This window comes from Colius striatus, chromosome 1 (assembly GCF_028858725.1).
Source record: "Colius striatus isolate bColStr4 chromosome 1, bColStr4.1.hap1, whole genome shotgun sequence".
Lineage (NCBI taxonomy): Eukaryota > Metazoa > Chordata > Aves > Coliiformes > Coliidae > Colius > Colius striatus.
In genome coordinates this window covers 70,866,680-70,889,920 of record NC_084759.1, presented here as the reverse complement: position 1 = coordinate 70,889,920, position 23,241 = coordinate 70,866,680, and the positions used below count along the sequence as shown (strand labels likewise).

Genomic DNA, 23,241 nt, shown 5'->3' with positions numbered 1-23,241 from the left:
TCTCATTATAGATAAGGACCGGAGCTATTGCTAGTTCTTTCTCTCAGGTTAATGCCTTCTTGTACATTCCTGATCACCATCTTAGCTCTGTCCTATGGGGCCATAGTTCACTGAGGCTTTGGGTGAACTGCTGCCAGGCTGCCATTCTGAGGCAGTATCGCCATACAAGTAAAAATTTTGAATTCCTAGCAGTGAATCCTTTGTTTCACATTAATACAGCCTGGTTTTCAAAGCATGATATTAGGCTTCTGACTCTACACTCACAGCAAGGCCCTGCTTGAAAGAGCCAATGCATTGTGTCAGAGGGATCTTGCAGCTTACCTATTAGTTTCCAACTCAGCCAGTGGTCAGGGGGGATGAGGTCTCAGTACTGTATTTCAGGATCTTGCCAATAGAGAAGAGAAGCATCTTCAACCCTGTGGAAAATTCCACATCTAATAGAGAGCAAGCCTTTAAAAATTTATTCATTTTTATTTCCCCTCTAGTCTCAGCCATATCCAAACAAGCACCTAGATGTTACTTGGGAAATATCATCCATGAAATCCAGGTTCTGTTTGTATACTATTTGCCTGGTGAGAAGAAACATCTTTCCACTTAAACATAAGAAAAAACTATTTCACTGTGAGGATGACAGAGCAGTGGCACAGGCTGCCCAGAGGGGTTGTGGAGTCTCCTTCCTTGGAGGTCTTCAAGACCCAGCTGGATATGTCCCTATGCGACCTGATCCAGGTGAACCGTCTTCTACAGGGGGGTTGGACTAGATGATCTCTAAAGGTCCCTTCCAACCCTACCATTCTATGATTCTATGATCTGCAATGTTCTTATGTCATGTCTCAAACTTTGAAATGCATAAGGCAAGATTACACTCTGCTCTGGACAGTTTTGTTTTCCTCAGACATTCCAGGTGGATATCCCAAGCCATTCTTTGTCCAAAGCAACTAGATGTGCTATTTCAGCAAGCATAGGAAATTGCTTCCACTCATAAAATTTGGCTTTTCACAGAAAAATAAATATTTAGAAACTGAAAGGTTAGTTTTAGATTTTTAAAGTCCAGAGTTCTTAGACTTGACAGGTAGAAAAACTGGTTTGTTAAATTCATAAATGGCATCAAGCTTCTAAATCCTTTAAAAAAAATAATCATAACGATATTAACATTTCTGGACAGTTTTTAGTAACATTCAGATAGAAACATCATCTTGAATGTACTCAGTGTCATCCAGACTTAATAATGTTACAGTCCCTTTCCTGAGAATTGCACTGCAAATATTGGTTTTCAGGATGCCTTTTCTTTGAGGTACTTTCTTCCTCAAAGGCTTGGATTTGTTTCTTGGACATTAGAGATAACTTAAAGTTAAGTAAAAAAGTAAAAGTGGGATACTAGTGTTACATATCATTACTTTGCTTGTAAAATAGTGACAACTTTCCTTTTGGTAAACACCAACAGTTCTGTGCACATATGGAATCACTGACACCTTTAACACTAGTCTAAAGACATAGGCATTCAGCCTTCTTGCCAAATGCTCACAAGTTCCCCTGAAGTTACTGGCAGCTGTGTACAGGCCAGATCTTGTCAAACTGTCTGCTGTGCTCTCTGACCTTAGTTGTCCTCAGAAGTGTCCTTTCTGTCTTGCTGTGTCAGTCTGCCATGGTTTTGCCCAGCCAGCAATGAGGCACCACGACAGTCATTCGCTTGGTGCCCCCCATCCACCTCCACCCTTGTTAGGATGGTGGAGACTCCAGAGAGATGGAAGGAAGAAAAGATAAACAAGGTTGTGGATTGAGACAAGGGCAGGGAGGGCTTGCTGCCAATTACAGTTCTGGGCAAAACAGACGCCAGTACTTGACTTAGAGAGGAAAGTAGGAAAGTTTATTCTACAAGAAACAGAACAGAACAAAAAGCAAAAAGAGATCGGGACGATGACCAACCCTCCCCCATCCCTCCTTTCTTCCCGGGCCCAGCTCACTGTTCCCGATATCTCTACCTCCTCCCCCCTCAATGGCTCAGGGGGGCAGGGAATGGGGGATGTGGTCAGTCTCTCACAGATGGGCTCTGCCCCTTCTCTCTGCTCAGAGGAGGACGACTCCTTGCATTCTTCCCCTGCTCTGATATGGGTCCCTCCTACGGGTCAGAGTCCTAAACAAACTTCTCTGGTATGGCTTCTTCCCAGCAGCTGTGGCTTCTGCCAATATAGGGTCCTTCACACAGTATATGGCCTCCTCTGGGCATAGTCATTGTCCCTAGCACGGGTCTTTTACAAAATGCAAACAAATCACTGCTTCACCAGTCCTCTCCACAGGATGCAGGGAGGTCTCTGCTCCAGCACACCTCCTCCTCTCTTCCTTCACTGACCTTGGAGTCAGAGCTGGGGAGAGTTTTGAGCAACTTCTTACAGGAGACATCTTTACAGTCCCTTGCGCATTACCAGAAACGGCTTCATGTCAAACCATGACACAGTCCAACAGAGCTCTACAACCACATGTTCTGGAATGTAGGGACAGTGTAATCAAGTGTGTTGAGCCCACCTCTGCTGCAGCCAGCTGCAGGCGGTGCCAATGTGACTGCAGTAATTCAAGCCAGTTAATGATCAACCTCATAGATCAGGTCACCAGAGCTACTGGGCTCTGATCTACTGGACTTTTTTCTTTTTTCAACAGATTTTATGTGACCAACTATGTACCTGTTTCGTACAAGCGGAAGCCATGAAGATTACCAGGGAAAACAATGGTAAGAAAAAACATTTGCTGAGAGTTTTTCCAGGCTTTTAAGTGTTGTGCTTAAGAAAATGTAAACAGATCTCTCTCTTACTCCTCTCCCTCTCCAAAACTCATTGAGAATCTAAGAGCAGCTAATACAAGTTAAGATCTCTTGGTATTTCAAGGCCTTTTACCCTACTTTTACAGGACATGGAGGGTTAGAAGTGTATATCATATATAGTATAGTTAGTATGCATTTATCACACTGCAGTATCTATTAATGAACTAGCAGTTGGTGGGTATGTTCTAGCATATGTATTTTACTTCAGGTGAACATCTTTAAGCTGCCTCTTGCAAACACTTTGAACAGCTAAGACATATGCTGAAGTATTCTTAGAGTCTTCTAGGAAGATAACCAAGTTTATGAGGAACTTTCCTTGTGAGGAAAAGGTGCAGGAACTGGGACTATTTAGTCTAGAGAAGCTAGTCTAGAGAAGCTATTTAGTCTAGAGAAAATAAAACTGAGGGGGGATCTCATTAATATTTACAACTATATAAACGGTAGATGTCAGGAGGTTGGGACATCCCTTTTTTCTGGTGTATCTAGCAACAGGACAAGGGGTAATGGGATGAAGCTGGAACACAAAGAGTTCCATTTAAACATAAGAAAAAAACTATTTCACTGTGAGGATGAGGAAGTCCTGGCACAGGCTGCCCAGGGAGGTTGTGGAGTCTCCTTCCTTGAAGGTCTTCAAAATCTGCCTGGATGCATTCCTGTGTGATCTGAGCTAGGTGGACTTGCTTCTGCAGTAGGGGTTGGACTAGATGTCCCTTCCAAACCCTCCCATTCTATGATTCTATGAAGTTTAAGCCCAATGCTGTAACCTTGATTTTGCAGATGGTCTCCCAGCTGAAGGAGCACTTTCCAGTTGGTGTATATAGCACTGGATGCAGTGGGTGCAATAGTTAAGCCATTGCCATTGTGACCAGTGTGCCTCCACACCAACCATCTCTGTGCTCCTGTTCCACTCATTCCAGGAGCCTTAGCAGTAGTGTCTCACACTCCAGTATAAGGGGTGCCTCAGGAGACTTTCAAGCACCCAACCACTCTTTCTACAAGAAATACCTGCTGAGATCAGTGAAGATTTCAACAAAGAAGTGCCTATACAGAATTCCTGTGCAACTGATAAAAACAATTACTGTTTTTAGAAAACTCAAGAACTTCTGTAAATATTCGGGAGCTCCATCTGCTGGCAGTATTTGGTAGCTGTTTGCATTTAAGTCCTTATAAAACATTAAGCATAATATTTTAAAGTCTGTTGTAAAACTTGCAAAAGCTTTTATTATTCCAGGAGCTGCCTAAACATTTGGCTAATTTTATGCTTGTTTCCAAGAATTTGTGTATCAAATCCTTCAAAACCCAATATTTTACTGATACTGGCTGATGATCTTGGTATTGGAGATGTGGGCTGTTATGGCAATGATACAATCAGGTAAGAAAGTATTCTGTGAAAATAACATGATCCCTTCCTGGTGAATTTCACTGGAAAAGCATTCTGATGACAGCATTAGAAAATTCATTGTTATGGATTAGTTTATCTAGATATGCTTTTTTTTCAAAACATGTACGAAATAAAAGTTCTACAATAATTCCTACAAGAGTAATAATTATAAAGACTTACTTGAGCAACTTTCTTGGACTTCTGATTTTCAGAATATAGAGTCATAACTTTGCAAATGTGTTCCTGCACTGCATTTGTCACGCATGCACATAAGTTACATGTTTCCACAACTCCAGGGTTGAAATATCAAGGATTGATAACAACCTAATAACCCTAGCAGGCTTCTTATGAAATGGTAGCTCAGTCTGTATGATATATTTATCCTTAGTCTTTATATAGGTTGACTGATAGAATGATTTTATGTATGTCCTATGTTTAACCTACTGCAGTCTTAGAAATTGTATTGTCATCTATCTATTAGTGGAATCTTTTTCAGTGTGCTGCTCAAGCTTTTGATATAGGATAGACCTGAAATACTTTTTCTTCTTTTTTCTTTTAGTTAGTAATTAAAATATATTTATCCATGGAAAATTCATTTCTAAGGAGTCAAAGTATCTCAAAAATATGTACATAACTCAGAGCTTTCCTAGTTGATTATCCCAGTAGATAAACAGAGAGCTTTGTAAATTTGATGATGATGTCTTTGACAAAATTAGGAGATGTGGGATTCTCTGGAGGTTTTCAAAAGCTTCCTGGACACATTCCTGTATTTAGCACAAACCTGCTTTAGCAGCGGGGTTGGACTAGATGATCTCTAGAGATTCCTTCCAACCCCTACCATTCTGTGATTCTGTGATACCATGAACTTCAGTACAATACATTTTTATCCAAGATGGGATTTTCCTCTACAGGACTCCTAACATTGATGGTCTGGCAAAGGAAGGAGTGAGACTTACTCAGCACATTGCTGCAGCTGCTGTCTGCACTCCGAGCAGAGCAGCTTTCCTGACTGGCAGATACCCCATCAGATCAGGTTGGGCTTCTCTCTAATGGTTCACTGCAGTTTGTCTAGCCATTATTGCTATTAAAAGTCCCCTTAAATAAACTATTTTAAAGACTAGTTAATCTAAGGATTTGGGATCTCAGTGAGATAAGCAAAAATAAAGATGGATAGAGTAATTGATTTCTATGGGAAAATCCCCACATAAAGTAGATTTTATGTGGCTAAATGACAACACGGAAATGGATGAAAATCCAAGCAGCACAAAGCTCTCAGAGGTAAAAACATGAAGAAAATAATAAATGTGAACACTGTATGTTCAGTGGTATTAACATTATATTAAGTGTAATGTTCTGAGTATCCTGGCAAATTTTTCCACCGTGAAAGGTGCCACACTATAAGACAGTTCCCAACTATAATCTTTTAAAGCAGGTTTACTTCAGTCATTTAAATTCATGACAGAAAACTTCACCCACCACATATAGCAGTAATAATCAGTGTAGCTCCTTTGATGTGATTCAGACTTGCTAAAGGAGAAATGTAATCATGAACTATACACTTCTAGAAGTGTGTACCTCTCTGTAAGCTTTTTTTCTATAGAAAACTTCTTCCCACCCCTTTTATGTTTTTTAACATAATATTTTAGTAGAACTTTGTAAGTCATTGTCTAATGTCCTAACATAAGCATCTTAGTAGACTTGTAGACATCTCAGCATAGCTGAGGCATCTGCATTGGACTTGGAGGAGATATCATCCTGAAGGTCAATTAGAGTACCTTAGGGCATACTAAATGGCTTATAAAAGGGCAATTAAGCTTAGGCAACTACGTCTCATTCATTAGAAAGAACAATCTGAGAAAACTGAAAATCTGAAATCTTTCTTATTTTAAAGCCTGTTATTCCTCTCTAGGCATGGCATCCAGCAATCGGCAGCGAATTCTCTTTTGGAATGGGTGTTCTGGTGGGCTCCCACCAAGCGAAACTACTTTTGCCAGAATACTGCATGAGCAAGGTTACTCTACAGCACTTGTAGGTATGTTACATGTAGAGACATGTAGAGAGCATGTAGGGGAAGGAGACCTGAGGATCTTGGTGGACAGCAGGATGAGCATGAGACAGCAATGTGCCCTCATGGCCACGAAGGCCATTGGCATCCTGGGATGCATCAAGAAGAGTGTGTCCAGCAGGTCAAGGGAGATTCTTCTCACTCTCTACTCTTCCCTGGTGAGGCCTCATCTGGACTACTGTGTCCAGTTCTGGGCTCCTCAGCTCAAGAGGGACAGGGAAGTGCTGGAGAGAGTCCAGCACAGGGCCACCAAAATGATCAGGGGAATAGAACATCTTTCATATGAGGAAAGGCTGCGGGAACTGGGGCTGTTTAGTCTGGAGAAGAGGAGACTGAGGGGAGATCTTATTGATATTTATAAATATCTAAAGGGTGGGTGTCAGGAGGTTGGCACACCCCTTTTTTCTATAGTAGCTAGCAACAGGACAAGGGGTAATGGGATGAAGCTGGAAGACAAAAAGTTCCACTTAAGAAAAAACTATTTCACTGTGAGGGTGACGGAGCCCTGGCACAGGCTGCCCAGAGGGGTTGTGGAGTCTCCTTCCTTGGAGGTCTTCAAGACCTGCCTGGACATGTTCCTATGCGACCTGATCTAGGTGACCCTGCTTCTGCAGGGGGGTTGGGCTAGATGATCTCTAAAGGTCCCTTCCAACCCTTACCATTCTATGATTCCTCTCAGTGATGTCCAATGATAGGACAAGGGACAATGGGTATAAGCTGGAACATGAGAGGTTCTAAAGAAACATACAGAAAATTTCTTCACTCTGAGGGTGATGGGACACTGGAACAGGCTGCCCCGATGGGTTGTGGAGTCTCTTTCTCTGAAGACATTCAAAACCCACCTGGACAAGTTCCTGTGTGACCTAGTCTAGGTGGTCCTGCTGTGGCAGGGAGGTTGGACTAGAAGATCTTTTGAGGTTCCTTCCAAACCTTAAGATTCTGTGATTCTGTGAAAAGTGTCATGTACTTACTTGTAATTACTGTGATTCTCACACCTCTGCTCAGCTCTGGCACAATGAGGTGTTGTTCAGTCCCTAAACTTATGTCTTAGTGAGGTACAGACCTTGCAGAACCCTGTGCAAAGGAGTGAAGCTTCCCTAGCTCACTGCAGTCTGGTACAGCTTATCCAGTAAATTGCACTCATACTCACAAGTGCAGAGATGGTTAACAGCTCTCAGAAGTTATTCGTCTAAGAAATAGCCCCTAAGCCCATGGTTACAGAGTGTCTGTCCTTCAACATCAGGTTAATTACACTGCTCTGTAATATGACTTCATTAAGGGTCATTATCAGTGTATGACCTATTCTGGTATGTCCAGTTGTACTAGATAATTGGAATGGCCTATTTTTGCAACACAGAGTCAGTATTCTCCACCTTCTTCCTGAAATTTGCTCCTGGACTGTGAAGGTCAGATAAAACTTGTGTGTAAATTAGTTCATAGTTTTGCACTTAGTCATTTCTTTTGGCACAAGAGTTTCTCCAATTTCTCTCCACCAGGCTACCTATTAATAAATGGCTACTTTATCATGTGGAAAATAATAGGCACCAATTATTGCAATCCCTTTTTTTCCTATTCAGGGAGGTGTCTGAGCTGGACCATTGTTCTATGTGGAATTTTGACAGATAGGTGAGGAAAACCATCTGTTCTAAGCAGATAAAGTGACAACACAGGATTGCTCCCTGGGAGCCTCTCCCCATTCCACACCAGCTCCTCCCTTGGCTGCACCTCAGATGAAGAGAGCAGCCACCTATTAGAACCATGGGCAGACACATCCAGGAGTAATGATGTTGAAGATCTTTGTTTTATATTTTCAGGGAAGTGGCATATGGGTGTGAACTGCGAATCCCGCCATGATCACTGCCACCATCCTTTAAATCATGGCTTTGGTTATTTTTACGGCATGCCTTTTACCCTTTTGAATGAGTGTCAAGACACAGATGACCCTGAATTGGCCAAGTCTTTGCAAGATACATATTGGCTTTACACACAGATGATTACCTTTGCAGTGCTCACTCTTTTGATTGGAAAACTTAGCAACTTATTCTCAGTAAACTGGAAAATAATCGTATGTTTGGCCATCTGTGGTCTCCTGTATTTCATCTCCTGGTTCTCCAGCTATGGTTTCACCAAGTACTGGAACTGTATCCTGATGAGAAACCGTGATATCATTGAACAACCAATGAATCTAGAAAAAACTACTTCTAATATGCTGAAGGAGGCAGTTTCATTCATTGAGAGGTAATCCATAAAACTGTACTTTGGTTTAAGTATTTTTAAAACATAATGTGACTACCTCATTGAGCACCGCTAGGTTAGGCAGCTAGCGATGCTGAACTACCCATCCTGGTGCTGGCCAGTAATTTGCTGGTTTTTGGCATCCCCCTACCTGTCAGCATCCTTCATCTGGACATAGCTTGTCAGCTCTTCAGGAAAAGGAAGGCAACTTTTTTTCGTTTTGTTCACCAAACACAAAGGAGTCTTGGCCAAGGACTTGTCCTGTTCCTTCTGGCAGCAGGAACAGAAAAAATATCTCAGCCTGATGAATGGACTGTCATAGAAAGTGTCACATAATGTTTTACAAACAGGAGGGTGATAGTGAGTTTTGGTTTATTGTTGGAGGGTGTCCTTCATGTACAATACAATGAGTAACCTCAATGTGTGTTGAAAAAAACACTAAGTCGTTAAAAAGATTCACATATCAAGTCTGCACATATCCCTGAATAAGACAACACTATTTCTGTCAGGGTTTTATAAAGGAAATTGAGGGTAAAATAAATCTCTCTGTAAAACTCTGAGCAAGGAAAATCTCAGCTTTCCATGGTAACTGGCCTGGACCAACGTTAATAGGAAATGGTTCGTCTGTGAGTGCTGTGTCATACCTGCCTCCTCCATGAGGATGTCTCAGATGCTCGGTGACACTCATGTTAATTTTCAGCAAGTGACTCCTATTCTCCTTGTCTCTGAGAGTGTGTCAGTCTCTTGGCTACAAACTTTTTTATTTATTTAATGCTCTATACATAGCTAATTTAGAACAGAAAAATAAGGGTCCCACTATTATTTTGGTCTTAAGACAATCAAAATCTTTGAGGAGTATTTTAATCCCATCTCCCAAAATTTCAAAACTGAAAAGACACAAAACATTTTTAAAAATTTATTTTAGACCCCAATAATAATTTTTGAGATAGACACTACCATGCAACTGTTATATTTTGGGATAAGTGACAGTTTTCAGAGAAATTACTATTTTTTCTTTTTTTTTTTTCAGAAACAAGCATAGACCATTTCTTCTCTTTGTTTCCCTTTTACATGTTCACACTCCTCTCATTACCACAGAGAAGTTTCAGGGAAGAAGCAGACATGGACTATATGGAGATAATGTTGAGGAAATGGACTGGATGGTGGGTAAGTGGTTATCTCATAGTAAATCCTCTAATTTATTTGAAGGTGGAAAAGGAGATTAAAGAGGTGGTCACAGAGATCCTTTTTTCCATAAGATAAAAATCAGTAAATTTGTCTTGGATGCGCAATTAGCTCCAGAGACTGTCATTCCATTACCATACCTCTCTTTCTTTGTTAAGATGAAAGCCTAAACTTTTCTTGTGAGGATTTGTTCTTTTTGGTTTTTTTAATTGACATAATTCTATGCTGCAGTGTTAAATGTCATCAAATAATCAAATACAGAGTCACAGACCCATGTTGTTAATCAAAATGTATGACATTTCTCCAGCCCTAACTAGACTCAGAAGATATAACTGGTGCTGCTGCTGACTATTACATTATACAGTCATTGTTTTATTTACTTGTTCATTTTTATCAAAGAATAACTCTTGGAGCAGAAACTAGAACTCCCTCCTAGGCAGTTTCACACCATAGATTGTGTGAAGTCAGTATATCATGAAGACTCATTTAGGGCCTAAATCTAGGCTTAGAGTATCGGTTAGCGGCCAGAGTCTAGATCTACAGAGTCTTGCTCTGTAGTTCCTTTCTGATTCAATGAGAGGGAGAAGATAGAGAGGTAGGCCTTCTTTATATTTAGTCAAAAGTGAAGACCTTATTGACAAAGTATTTGCCTTCTGTTCAGGCCATGATTCAATCCCTGAACCTTTTCCTCTTCCAATAAACACGTTTATAAAATTCTACTTCGACAGGAGCCCCATTGTTTCTTATGGGTAGGCTGAGAACCTTTGTGAGATCCACTGAAACCAGAGGATTCTGCTGTGCTACTCATGCAACCTTTTGGGACCAGTCACCTTTAGGCACAAGCTACAGAAGCAGAGATGGATAGCAGAGGCCCAACGGCATAAGGAACGTGCTTTGTATAGGCAAAACAAGAAGGCTGCTAGTGAGGACAAAAGGGCTGCGTGATTAAGTAAGAGATTTGGGATCTAAGTAAGAATCAAAATGCCTAGACACAATCTAAAGTCTTTTGAGGAGCAGGTCTCTATTTTTAGGTAAGGTCAATAAGTAGTTTGACCAAGGAGACAGAGGAATTCTGTAAAAGATAAGAGGTTGAGCAAAAGATCTGATCTTAAGCTTTTTCCTTACATACTTCAGCTTTTGCTGCTGCTTCTCTTTTTGGTGAATACATTTGATGCAGAAAGTGATGAGGATAAACAATCAAAGATAAATCATATTCTGTGTAAACATTTGATGCTATCAGTACCGAAAACATTCCTTATGAAGTTATGCTTGGATTGCACTCTGTGGAATTTTCCCACTGACATCAGGAGATTTTAGTTGATAGTATGCAGCCTGATCTCAGGTTTCTGTTCAGTTCCTGGTGAGACACCACAGTTTTCTATGATTAGGAATGTATGCAGCAGTACTGCTTGAAGTTGAGTCAACATAACGAAGATAATCCTTGACTCAGAGAATTTACAGCATAAAGCTGACAGAGTATTATGAGTAGTTTGAATAAAAGTATAATTCCCTTAAATTACTTTCCAGATGGTATTATTTTTTTATTTTCCTGGTTTTATAGACACTAGAAACAAAATTTGGACACATTCAGCAGCTTTCTGTTGGGTTCATTATCCATTTCACTGTGGTAGCTCTTAACAGAACTCATTCAGGCAAAAGGAAAGATTTGGTCTTCACTGAATTTTGAGTTGAGGTCTAAAAAATCTGAATTTCTGGACATAATTACATTGTTTTGCTTTGTTTATAGGCAGGCTTCTGGATGTTATTGACAAAGAAGGCTTGAAGAATACCACATTCATTTATTTTGCATCTGATCATGGAGGATCCTTAGAAGCTCACAGAGGAAATGCTCGGTTGGGTGGATGGAATGGGATCTATAAAGGTAAAATTTTCTTAAGGTACATGCATATGACTTCCTTTTAAAAAGAAACTGATAGAATAAAATACATTCAGATAGACTATACATACTAAGCTCGATGTTGGAATGACAGCCTTGTCTTGTAGGGCTGAAGTAACTGCAGAGCATCAGCTATTCATCTTTCAGCCCTCAGACAGGATCACTTTCACCACAGCAATTCCTGACAGCTATATTGCCTAATTTACTCTTAAAGACCGTCAGTGGCTTCCCAGATAATCCAGTTTTCACTCTCTGTGCTACTGGAGGATTTTCCTGGTATTTACCTTGGATTTCCTTTCTGCAGTTTAAGCAACAGATCTTGCCCTATTCGCCAATCTACAGAGAAGAGACTCTTCCTTCCTTCCTTGCAATAGCCTGTTATTACAAGGTCATCGTGTATTTCAGTGCTGCGATGCTCCCCATCATTCATCGTTTCTTTAGACTCCAGTACACTTCTACCCACTTCTAGTTCCATGTTTCCTTTACATATTGTAAGCATTCTGTCTAGCACATAACCCAAAGCACCACTTGAAAATGTTGTAATTTCCCAGAATTATAAAATATCTCAAGTGGGAAGAGACCCATGAGGATCAAGTCCAACTCCTTGCTCCTCACAAGACTACCTAAAACTAAACCATATGACTAACAGTATTGTCCAGCTGCTCCTTGAACCGTGACAAGCTTAGTGCCAGGATCTCTTCCCTGGGAAGCCTGTTCCGGTGATCAACCTCCCTCTCAGTGAAGAATCTGTTTGAAATGTCCAATCTGAACTTCCCCTGACAGATCCAGAACACACTGATTGGAATCTCACTTGAAACATCATGCTATTTCTCACAGTAGACAATTATCTATGTCAACACTGCCAGATGGCTATTTTCTTGATATGATTCTCTAGTTTTTCATCTGTCATAGAGGTGTTTCATCTAGGCTCTCTTTCTGTGACTGGCTTGCAGCAGTGTCAACAGCTCTGTGGAAATGGAAGATTTAGAGTATTTCTTGTATGTGCTCCCTCTAGATTGCTAAGCTTCAAAAAGCCACTATGATAGCTTGGGCAGCTTGGCACTTACTGTATAATGAAGACTGAACACTGCTCCCATCACTTATTTCCCTACAGAAGATTCAGGTGTCTTGACCACGCTCAGCATCAAAATGCACTTTGTCTAGCAGTAAGCTGCTTGATGAGCCACACAAGCAATATTTGATGCAGCTGAAATCTCATCCAGGAATAGTCCTAAGTGCTGAATTAGCTTTTGGTTCTGGATGTGAAGTTTCCATACCAGTAACAGATGCAAAAAGGCCAACAGGCTCACTTGACTAGATCAGAATCTAACTTACGGAATTCACTTCTACGAGCTTAACTCAAATCCATCAGTGTCTGGAGAGGAAAGGTGGATGTGATTAGGCAGAGATTTCAATGTAAGAGGACAGTGATGAAATCGTGCCTGCTTAGAGGATATCAGTTTAGATATTAATAACAGAAATGCATCCCCATTCATATCCACAAAGAGCAGAACAGGAGACAGCTGAGTGAAACTAACTAGCAATGACTAAAAAAAATTTAAATATTCATTTTAATTCATAAATATCCACAGAACTCACGGCTGCTGTTGTTAATAGGATATTAGAAACAAGACGATGGATAAGCCATGCACATGAATAATGAGAACAGCTGCTAGTGAAAAACAAAACATGAGATGCCATTATCTTACACAGCACAAAGGTTATTGCACAAGCAGCTGGACTTGCCCTGTGTATAATCCATCTTGCCACTCCTTACAATCAAGCTCTGAGATCCTGGGCTCTCAGCTGTAGCTATGAGCACATCTCCTTCTTAGCAAAGTCTGGCACTACTTAACAAAGCCAGAGGCTGGCACAAACTACTGTTCAGCTGCTCATTTATTAGCTGAGCTAATAAGCTCGCATCAATTTGTGTTTGCCAGTTTTCCTACAACACTTTCCAGCAATGCCTTCTGATTTCTGCCCTTGATAAGGAACAACAGAGCAGAGGTGATACAGTTTCCTGAGCTTCAACATTTTGCAGTTTTTGTTTTCTACCTGGACGTTCAACTTGGAATTCTGGCTTCAAACCACATTGTTTCATAAATATCCCCATCCTTGGCATCTATAATTCATATCTGTAATTAGTTAATGATTCTCACTTTGAAATACTATTCAAAACAGTGAATGTTTTGACTTACAAAAGTGCTAATGCATGGAGGAGAGAAACTAGAGCAATGATAGAGAAACCAAGCTAAGAAAGACTATTTGGATTACCTTAAGATAACCTTCACAGAAATGTAGGTGGAAAATCTTCATCACTGCAGCATATTCAGAGCACTCCTCTCTCTACTGCACAGGTTCTGCATCCCTAGGACTGCAAACTCCTGGAGAGTAATCAAATATTATCTCAATTCCCCTCACTGCTCTCCAGAACTGAAACTCATTTTGAAATGTTTCTGCTGCCTCTGATTGTGAACTGTCTGAACAACCAAGTTGGCCTTCTGTTAATCCCCCTTCCTCAGGCACCAAGTGGGGCTGCAACCTCTATTCCATTGACATCAAGTCAGATTTTGCTTCTTATTATTAACAGACTTTTTTCTTGGGCATGTTATTAGGGAGTGTGGTGATTACTCTCAGACATTACATTAACTTAAAATTATGAGTTAGAATGTCTTCTCAGAGGGTGGAACTATTCCTCTTCTGCCAAAAATACTGCCTACTAGTGGGTTGCTTTATGTGCCACCCAAGAAAGCAATGTAAAATGAAGCTCTGCAGTTAATAATACTTATTTTTGAAGAAAAGAGTTTGCACTGTAATCACTCTACTGTTCCCTAGGATTTAGCACATTTTCATTAAAATTATTTAAGTATTCTAAAGTTTTTTAAACTTTTATTATGGATGCATAATAAACATCTGTTAACTCTCATTCTGTCTTTTTTGCTACTTTTCCCCCCTCTCTAACAGGTGGAAAAGGAATGGGAGGCTGGGAAGGAGGGATCCGTGTCCCAGGAATAGTTAGATGGCCAGGAGTGCTGCCTGCAGGGACAGTTACCAACGAACCAACAAGCCTCATGGACATTTTCCCAACAGTAGTTCAGCTGGCTGGAGGAGTAATGCCTCAGGACAGGTACAAAGGTGTCTTCATAAACCATATTTGCTTCCTTTTCTTGATTTAGACAGAAGCTGGCAATGTATGTCATGCATCCTAACAGCCACAAGTTAAATTATGTTTGTTTCTTAACCAGGCAGTTCTCTAGCTTTCTGTATAGCTTTCCCCATCTTGTCTGCTTATATGGAAAAGGCAAAGGAAAATAGTGCATTTTATCAAGGGTAATTTAGCTAATTCTGTTTTCTAACCACTAAAAGGCAAGCTGGTTGATTTGGGAGATTGGAATGACTGTAAAAAAATCAAACTAAAACAAATCCCTACAAACAAAAAACCACACACAAACAAACTAAAAGACCCTTCTTTTAATCTTTGGCTGAAAAAATCCCAGATATTCAACATAGCTTGTTGGTCCTGTTAGTTTACGAGGACAGGCCCTTTCTAGGACTAGGAAGGCCAGTTCTTCATGAGTAGGGACAGTGGAGCAAATGGCACATGGCCAGCATTTGGCTGCCAGTGACAGTGAAGTAGCATCTTCAAGAGTAAACAATTTGTAGCACCTGTGTTAGACTCCTCTAAAGAACACAAGAAAGTGTGAGTGGCTAAGCCATTTCAGTAAAAGCATGAAAGTATTGGTGGTGTGTAACTAAACCAACTGTTAGTCAATTAGGTAAGCAGCTGCTTTCTGTTTGTTTTAATGAAGCCTCAAGCTCACATTGCTATCAGTGACTAACATTTCAGGGAGAAAAATTAAAAGCCATGAGCCATGCCTTCACTATGGTTATCACTTACTCCCAGGAAAATTACAGTAAAGGTAATTTATCTCCCCAGGCAGGATGTAGGAACAAACTGTAATTGCAAAAACTGCCAGTTACTGCTAATCATTGGTCTCCACCCATCCACACAATTAAAAATCTCAGGGCTCATTAGCTAAACAGTACCTTGGTTTAGAAATGACACTTGAAAACCTAATGCTGCATACGTAGAGAGTGAGTGCTGCTCATGCTCCAGCTGCAGATTGAAATGCTGAAGCTACCTGGTGACTCCCACCCTCTCCCTCAGGGTAATCGACGGGCACACCTTGCTGCCTCTGCTGCGGGGGACAGCTCGGCACTCTGCGCATGAGTTTATGTTCCACTACTGCGGTACACTTCTGCATGCAGTGCGCTGGCACCAGAAGGATAGTGAGTACAAACATCCCTCACTCCTGTAGAACACAGGTGATGGGATGACTTCTAGTTTCCAACAGAGTATTGTGTAATAACATCCCTACATGTATCTGAAGTTGGTTAATTGCCTCAAACACAATTTGGCTTTGTTGTTAGCTGTCTGACTTTGCCTGAGATGAAGGGTTTCACTTTCTGGGCAGCACAGCTTCACGAATCTCCCTGTCCTTTCAATGTTTCTACCATTTTTGCTGTGAAAGCATTTAGGATCGGCTTTAGTGCAAGACTGAAAAAAAAGGAATGGCACAAACAATGTCTTCAGCAGTAGTTCATTTGTTTGCAAGAGCCTTCTCCTATTCATTTCATTTTGCAGCTGTGGCATTAGACAAGCTGACTGCAGCTGTAAGGCTCTCCTGAGTTTACAAGCACCCAATCTTTGCTGATGTCACCCTCCATCACCGTGTAAAAGAGAACAGGCCAGTGACTGGTAGCTATTATTCCTTCTCAGAAAAGGACAGAATTTGCGTGACCAAACACAGGTGACTGGATCTGAGACTGTCATTTTATAGTAACTGGAGAGACATAGATCCTTTCAGCATGCAATTCACCTCCTTCTGATGATTACATCTCAGCTAGATCAGCCTTTCCACTGACTAAAAAGGGAGATGAGGCTGACCATATCAGATGTAAAAATCATCCTCATGTTAAAGTTAGTTGAGAAGACTTGTACCTTCTGGGGATGGATGATATGACAGTAAGTGTAAAGCTGATGAATTTGTGGTGATGCTGTACTTTTTTTTTCTGCACATGTAGTGAAACGCAGGAGCGGATGAAGCAGGCTATGCCTACTCCTCCTCTCATCCTTTAGAAACCTGAATGAATCCCTTTAGTTTTTGTTTTGCTTTCCTGATCTGCAGAGAATTATGGACTTCTTGAGAGACCGCAATCAGATAATAGTTACAGGTACTAGGGCATTCCACCATCAGCAGCTGTTTGCTTTCAGCAAGTGTGTTGACAAGGAGCTGACTGTTCAAGGAGCACTTTGTTTGCTGATCGTGGGGTGAGATAACCTTAGGTGCCTGGTAGGAACTTCTTCTTATGTCACAGTGTGAATTGGGTCATCTTTCTCATGCCTCTTTCAATTTTCTTTAAGATACTTTCTGATGCAGTGACAGTATCAAGTATAGATAGCATCAAGTCAAGAATCTGCTTGGTCAGTGAACACTTTAAGTCTATAAAACTCAGTTGTACTGGCAAATATTTCAAAATTAACTTCTCTCTTCCTGTAGATACTCTCAGATGCATGTGTTTGTTGGGGTAATGGCTGAGAACTTTGCTGTCTTTCTTGTTGGTATGAATAAATACATACCTGAGTTGCAACACCAAACCTTTAGTCATGCTGACAGTTTAACCTTGAGGTCGGTGCCCCTGTTATCATATCGCATTTGACAGAAGCATGGCTCCTGGGCAGGAAGTCACAGTGCTCAGGTGACAGGAAGCACAGAGGACAGGGACTAAGGCTGAAATGTGAGGGCATGGTGGCACATGTTGCAGTGGAATTTTACTCTTAGGTTCTTGATCCCCAAAGATAAATCTGGGTATTTCATTCAAGGAAAAATGTGTAAGCTATACCAGCCATACAGTATCTGAGGAACTACTGCCTTCAGGCTGAGATTCAGAGCAAGTCATGCACAGCTGAAGGAGCTGTATGGTAGAAAATAAGTACAAGGGTGTTTCATAAATACAGTTCTTCCACAGAGTGGAGCATCTTCAAGCCCTCCATGGAAGGTTAGGAGTTTGGGGTTTTTTTTCTTGGGAGTCCTCATTTTCTGTTTTATCTGGAGGGAAGATGCTGATAACATTTTTCTGCCTTGTAGCTGAGTGGTAGGGCCTTCACAACCCTAGCAGGGCTGCTGCAGGTGGGCAGAACTGCTGCAGAGATGGTGCTTAGTGCAGCCATGAGCAGGTGGTCCTGGTCTCAGCACCTCACTTTGCCCCTTTGAGATGGCGGTTTGGATGACCTGTTACCACCGTGGCTATGAAATGAAGTGATCTCAGTAAGGGAACCACACTTACAGTGTTGAAAGCCAACATTCTGGCTCTCCCAACTAATTACTTATCTAAGATGACCAGGACTCAATTCCTTCCTCTGTCTGGACATAGTCAAAAATGTATCATCTCTCAGTGACACACAAATCAACCACCCTGCATCCTTGCTCTTCCTGTGGAAACTGGGCCAGTGCAGTAGTTATAAATCAAGATTAGTTGAACCAACCTCATAACTGAAGGCTTTAAGAATCAGTTGCAGCTAGAGGTTATCCCCCTCTGTCGCTGTCACAGTCTCTTTTTTATTAAGCTTCCATAATGTGATTAAAACATAGAAAAACAGATAGCAGGGGAGCAGCTCTCTCCCTGGTAAGCGCTGCAGGGAGCAGGCTGGCAATGGACCGAAATGCCTAGCGGGGGAAATGCTGCAGGCGGAGTATTGCGCAGCTGCCGACTCCCCCACATCCCGCTTCTTTGCCCTCGTCCCGCCCGAGCCCCGGCAGCGGGGGCCGGGCAGGCGGCTGTGGGCTCGAGCTGTTCGCCACAGGGCTGCGCCGCGGGGCCGCCGGGCGCCCACGCCAAGCCAAGGGGCCGCCAGGGGGCAGCCCGGCGCCGCCGCGCCGCGCTCGCCCGCTGCTTCAGGAGAGGAGGCCATAAAACATCGAATCGAATCGTCTGCCTGGGCTTCGGCTCTTCTTTTTTACATCTCGGCGTGCTGTGTATGAAAAGCCATCCGTACCTGTGGACGTGCAGAGGGAGGAGCGCGGCCAGACAGCCTGCGGGCTGCGTCCCTGAGTGCTGGAAGGGTCGGGGAGCTCCGGGCCCAGCCCGGCTGATAGCGCCCGGAGCCCTCGGAGTGCGCAGCGGCTTCATTTCTTAAGTGGTGTCACGGCTGGTGCGCAGCTGAGCCGCCGCCTACCCTCACGGCCGGAGGCTGGAGCCGACACACACCACAGGAGCCTTCACAGACAGCACCTGGCAGGAACGTGGGAGTGGCCGCTAGGAATGTCCTATTGTATCCAGTAATCAACAGACCGAGGCGTTAGAGACTGACAGTGCGAGTACAGCTCTTAGAGCTGCTACTGGAGATCAGCTCACCTGAAACAGACTGGTGCTACCCGGAGCCCATTTACCTGTTCGCATCACCTAAAGTGGAACAGCAGTCAGAAACTCAAATCTCCTATGCCTCTCAATTCATCAGTGTTCCTGGAGATCTTTTTGATTCTTTGTAAGGCATATTTTTTTCACTTCCCTAGTGAGACTGAATACATATACCATACAGAGGATGTGTTTGAAGAAGTACTTTTCAGGTTCAAGGATGGCTGTTTTCCTTGCCTCTCCTTCACTCTTGCTTTCCTAGGTTAGTAAGGTGCATCTACATGACAATTTTACTTAAGATCAGAAGTGTGCTCTTGAAGCAAACCCCTCTTAAGCACACCCACTCATTGTGCTTTCAGTTACATTGTGGAATGGTCTTGGAGATGATCATGATACTAGTTTAGATGAAGCTAAACTGTAAAATAGGTTCCAGAATCATGCCTAATAGGTTCTAATCACTAAAAAAAGGCGTAGATGGTACCAAACAAGACTTAACACCCAGTAAAACACCCCAAGATAAATACAGAATGGATTTCAAACTGTAACTGTCCTGCTCTACAGTTCAGTTTCTAATAGGACACACTGCCTGTAACATAAACAGATACAATATGCAGATGCAAGGTGTATCTTTTGTTCCTGTGAAGCCACCTGCACAGCTAGATTTCTTATGCATGCCTTTCTGTGATTTTTCCCATTGAGCCACAACTGCTCATGGCAAAGGAGTAGAAAACAATGGGATGTTCTGCATATGAAAGACTCAAATATTACCACAGGACTCAACTTTCATCCAAACCAGAATGCTCCAGAATGCTTTGCTCCAACTGCCATTACTTCTGACTGGGCTGACAGAATTTTAACAGTCTGTTTTAGCTCATTTACAAGTATATCACATTCACCATACATATTTATTGTCTGTTTACTTCTATCTCCTGGACAGGCTAGATACGAAGTCATTGTGTCACACAGGCAGGACTCATCAATTAAGCCCTTCACTGAAGCCAAAAAAATCCTTTGTGTGCTAAAGAGTCCTTTCCTCTACCTCAGCACAATAAGGCTTATTAGTGACAGTCCTTTCTTCCTGCTTGTTAAACTGATTGATTGTTACCAGATGGGTTGGAGAGATGTGTGGATTGAAGAAGCAGGTTTCCTTTCCCTTGGACATATTACATTAACATGTTGCCCTAAAATTCACACACATCCTTCAATTTCTGTTAGAGCTACTTCAGCAGCAAATTGCATATCCCACTTTTCGTCTTGGAGGTGACTGAAACCCCTGCTGCTTCCATCAGCACTGATTTCTACCACTTTTTTTCTTTTAATCCCTCTGTAACCCAGCTGTCTGCTCAGCTCACCAACCCAGGTTAATTACAATCAGCCTCACTGTATCCTTCCAAATGAACTAACAAGGGGCTGGCTCTCTCCCACTCTGCAACTCCCATAATTATTTGCAGCTGTGAAAAGTGAATGTTAAAATGCTGCAGAACGAGAACAGTTCTCCTTAGACACTGTACATTCACTTCTCTGAACTGCCCTGCAAGTGTGTAAGTTACAGGGAGTTGAGCTCAACTATTTATGCAAAAGGGAGACTGCTGAGTTTGTTTTTTCTGAACATTGATCGTATAAATTCCTATATATAGCTAGATAAGTCTACATGTCCATCTCCTATTTATCTACTCAGTTGTTGTTGTAGTAGTATCACGATAGCACTCTGACTAGAGCCAGCTAATCAGAAAAATACATATGGCCCAGACAGTATTTAGTTCACTTCTTCTAACAACTATCTATCTATGCTATTTGACTGACAGACGTCAAATCTCGTGCTTAGAGAACCCTGATATGGCAGAGGCTGCTTGCATTTTTGTCACAAGGCAAATGCTGTTTCAATCACAAAACAGGGAAAAGTAGGAGGACATGAAGCACATTCCAGCCAGCAGCAAAGCACACACCCAAACAGAGCTAAGGGATAAGTCATCAAGCAGTAAGCCCATTTCCTTTAAGAAATCCCACTTCAGCAGCTTTTCTCTCACAATTTCAGAAATGCAGATATCTAAAATCTGTAATATTTCTAACTGCAGTATGCCAAAATATTTGAGAACCCCTGAGACATCATCCCTCCACAGAAGTGCAAACGCCTAGCATAGTGGGACACGGAAATTATGAGGTGGAAATAAACAGATACGGCCAGCCAAGCAGCCAGCAACTAGACATTTAAAGCTAAACATTTTTTTTGTTTTAATATCTGTTATTTGTTCCCTCTCACCTTTTAAAAAAAGTGTTAAAATTTCATTTACTAACAAAATACGTTCTAGCAGGAGTGACATGACAGAGACAGAAGACTAAAGTTGCAGACTTCCATGCATGATGAACAGCTCCAGGGACAACAGAGGAAGGAAGGTCCAGCTGATTCCGTTGAACCAAAAAGAAAATGCCACGTAGGGACAATGCAGTTGTCAGCTATTCATGCTTAATGTTGCAGAAGTGGTTTCAAGTGTTAAAGATACCGCTTCTCCTCTCCCTTTTTCAGCCATAGTATCTAATTGCCGTCTTCTTTTTTGAGCATCTCTGAGTGCACTGTAGTGCCTTCTAAACTCAGGGTGGGCAATAGGGGAAAAAAGGATGAGAGAAGGAAGATGAAAATCTCATGTGTAACTGCATTCAGATTTAGTCCTAATAATTTGTCATTTCTTCATTACAAGTTACAGATCTGTGCTTTTCCAGCAGGCAGTACAATCACTTGATAAAGTACAAGCTCTAAAGCTGCAAACCAGTTGCCTCCATTGTTAACTAAAAAACTGCACTCCAGAGTTTACTGTTCTCGTGGCCTGCATTTACCACATTTGAAAGTGTGCTGGCAAGTGACCATGGAAATGAGCTGTTACCAGTTTCTGCCCAGGTGCTCTTTGTGGCACAGATGTAGAGAGCCAAGACAAGAACCACTAACCAGTACCTGTACATAGAAATCTGAGTCAACATTGTCCATTTCCTCCCCCCCCCACCAAGAGGCACGTAGAGAAAATAAGCGGAGATTCCCTCTGCACCCAAAATATTAGACCTAAAGATCCACATAGTGCAGATGTACCCATAGCCCAAGTGTGCCCATGAGCCATGAAAACCATTCTGAATTCCTGCCAGTTCCCGAAAGAGCCTTTCACCTGTATGTGACAAACATGACATAGGCTTGCCCTAGGACCAACAAAGTAGGTCCCTTAAAACATAAGCACACCTTTCAGAGACCTCCCCTGGCTCCTGATGCCATTAAGCTGTCCAATTGTGCTGTTTCTGTGACAGGTGGCACCATATGGAAAGCTCATTATGCTACTCCAGTATTCCATCCGGAAGCCTCTGGGGCCTGTTTTGGAAGAGGAATTTGCCCATGTTTTGGAGAAGGTGTAAACCATCATGACCCTCCTCTGCTCTTTGACCTCTCTCAAGATCCTTCGGAAGCAAATCCTCTATCAGCTGACATAGAGCCCTTGTTTGACACTGTAACAAGGAGAATAGGAAAAGCTGTAGAAGAGCATCGCAAGACGCTGACTCCAGTCCCACAGCAGCTGTCTCCCTACAATAATATTTGGAAGCCATGGCTGCAGCCGTGCTGTGGCACTTTCCCGCTCTGCTGGTGTGATGAAGAAAACAGCAAAGCTGATGGCACACATTAATACCAAAATCAAAGTACTGATAGCTTTAAAAAAGCAGATAGTTTTCACATTGATGTGACTACAGTCCTACAGAGATATGGGTGAAATCATGCTGGAATAACTGGAAGAGACGTTATTGATGCTTTTAATTCAGCCTTACTCACAGAAATTGAATAAGCCTGTAGTTTAAACAAAAAATTAAAAATGCTTGAAAAATATTCCACCTATGGGTCACCTATATAATCTATCCCTCAAGTGCACAATTGTCCCAAATAAATGAAGAACTCCTTTCTTTTGTGATTTTCAGTTCAAGTAAATGATGAATGATAAAAAAGCCAACCTTAGTTGCAGCTGTTTGTACAGGTAAGACACTTGTTAAGGCAACAGGACTGAGTCCAAGGGGAGACATAGAATCATAGAATTATTTCAGTTGGAAGATAGTTTTAAGATCATGGAGTCCAGCCTTTGTCCCAGCCCTATCAGCCCGAGACCATTTCCCTAAGTGCAACAGCCAACCATCTCTTAAACACGTCCAGGGACGGTGACTCCACCAGCTCCCTGGGCAGCCCGTTCCAATGCCTGACAACCCTTTCAGTAAATAAATTCCTC

At 42.0% G+C, this 23,241-nt stretch overlaps 1 protein-coding gene across 1 annotated transcript; it reads left to right on the top strand.

Moving 5' to 3' along the window:
* Positions 1-2,672: 2,672 nt before the first annotated feature.
* On the top strand, positions 2,673-22,653 carry LOC104549283 (arylsulfatase D). The gene is made up of 10 exons (XM_061999079.1): positions 2,673-2,725; positions 4,047-4,187; positions 5,108-5,229; positions 6,106-6,228; positions 8,076-8,499; positions 9,527-9,663; positions 11,429-11,563; positions 14,543-14,705; positions 15,747-15,868; positions 22,283-22,653. The coding sequence occupies exons 1-10, from the start codon at positions 2,673-2,675 to the stop codon at positions 22,651-22,653; spliced, it is 1,791 nt and encodes a 596-aa protein (XP_061855063.1).
* Positions 22,654-23,241: the final 588 nt, after the last annotated feature.

Bases quoted from the DNA above. Each gene is read 5' to 3' on its own strand.
- LOC104549283 (XM_061999079.1), top strand. From the start codon at position 2,673: ATGTACCTGTTTCGTACAAGCGGAAGCCATGAAGATTACCAGGGAAAA. The intron at 2,726-4,046 runs GTAAGAAAAAAC...TTATTATTCCAG, and splicing joins GATTACCAGGGAAAACAATG to GAGCTGCCTAAACATTTGGC. The intron at 11,564-14,542 runs GTAAAATTTTCT...CCTCTCTAACAG, and splicing joins ATGGAATGGGATCTATAAAG to GTGGAAAAGGAATGGGAGGC.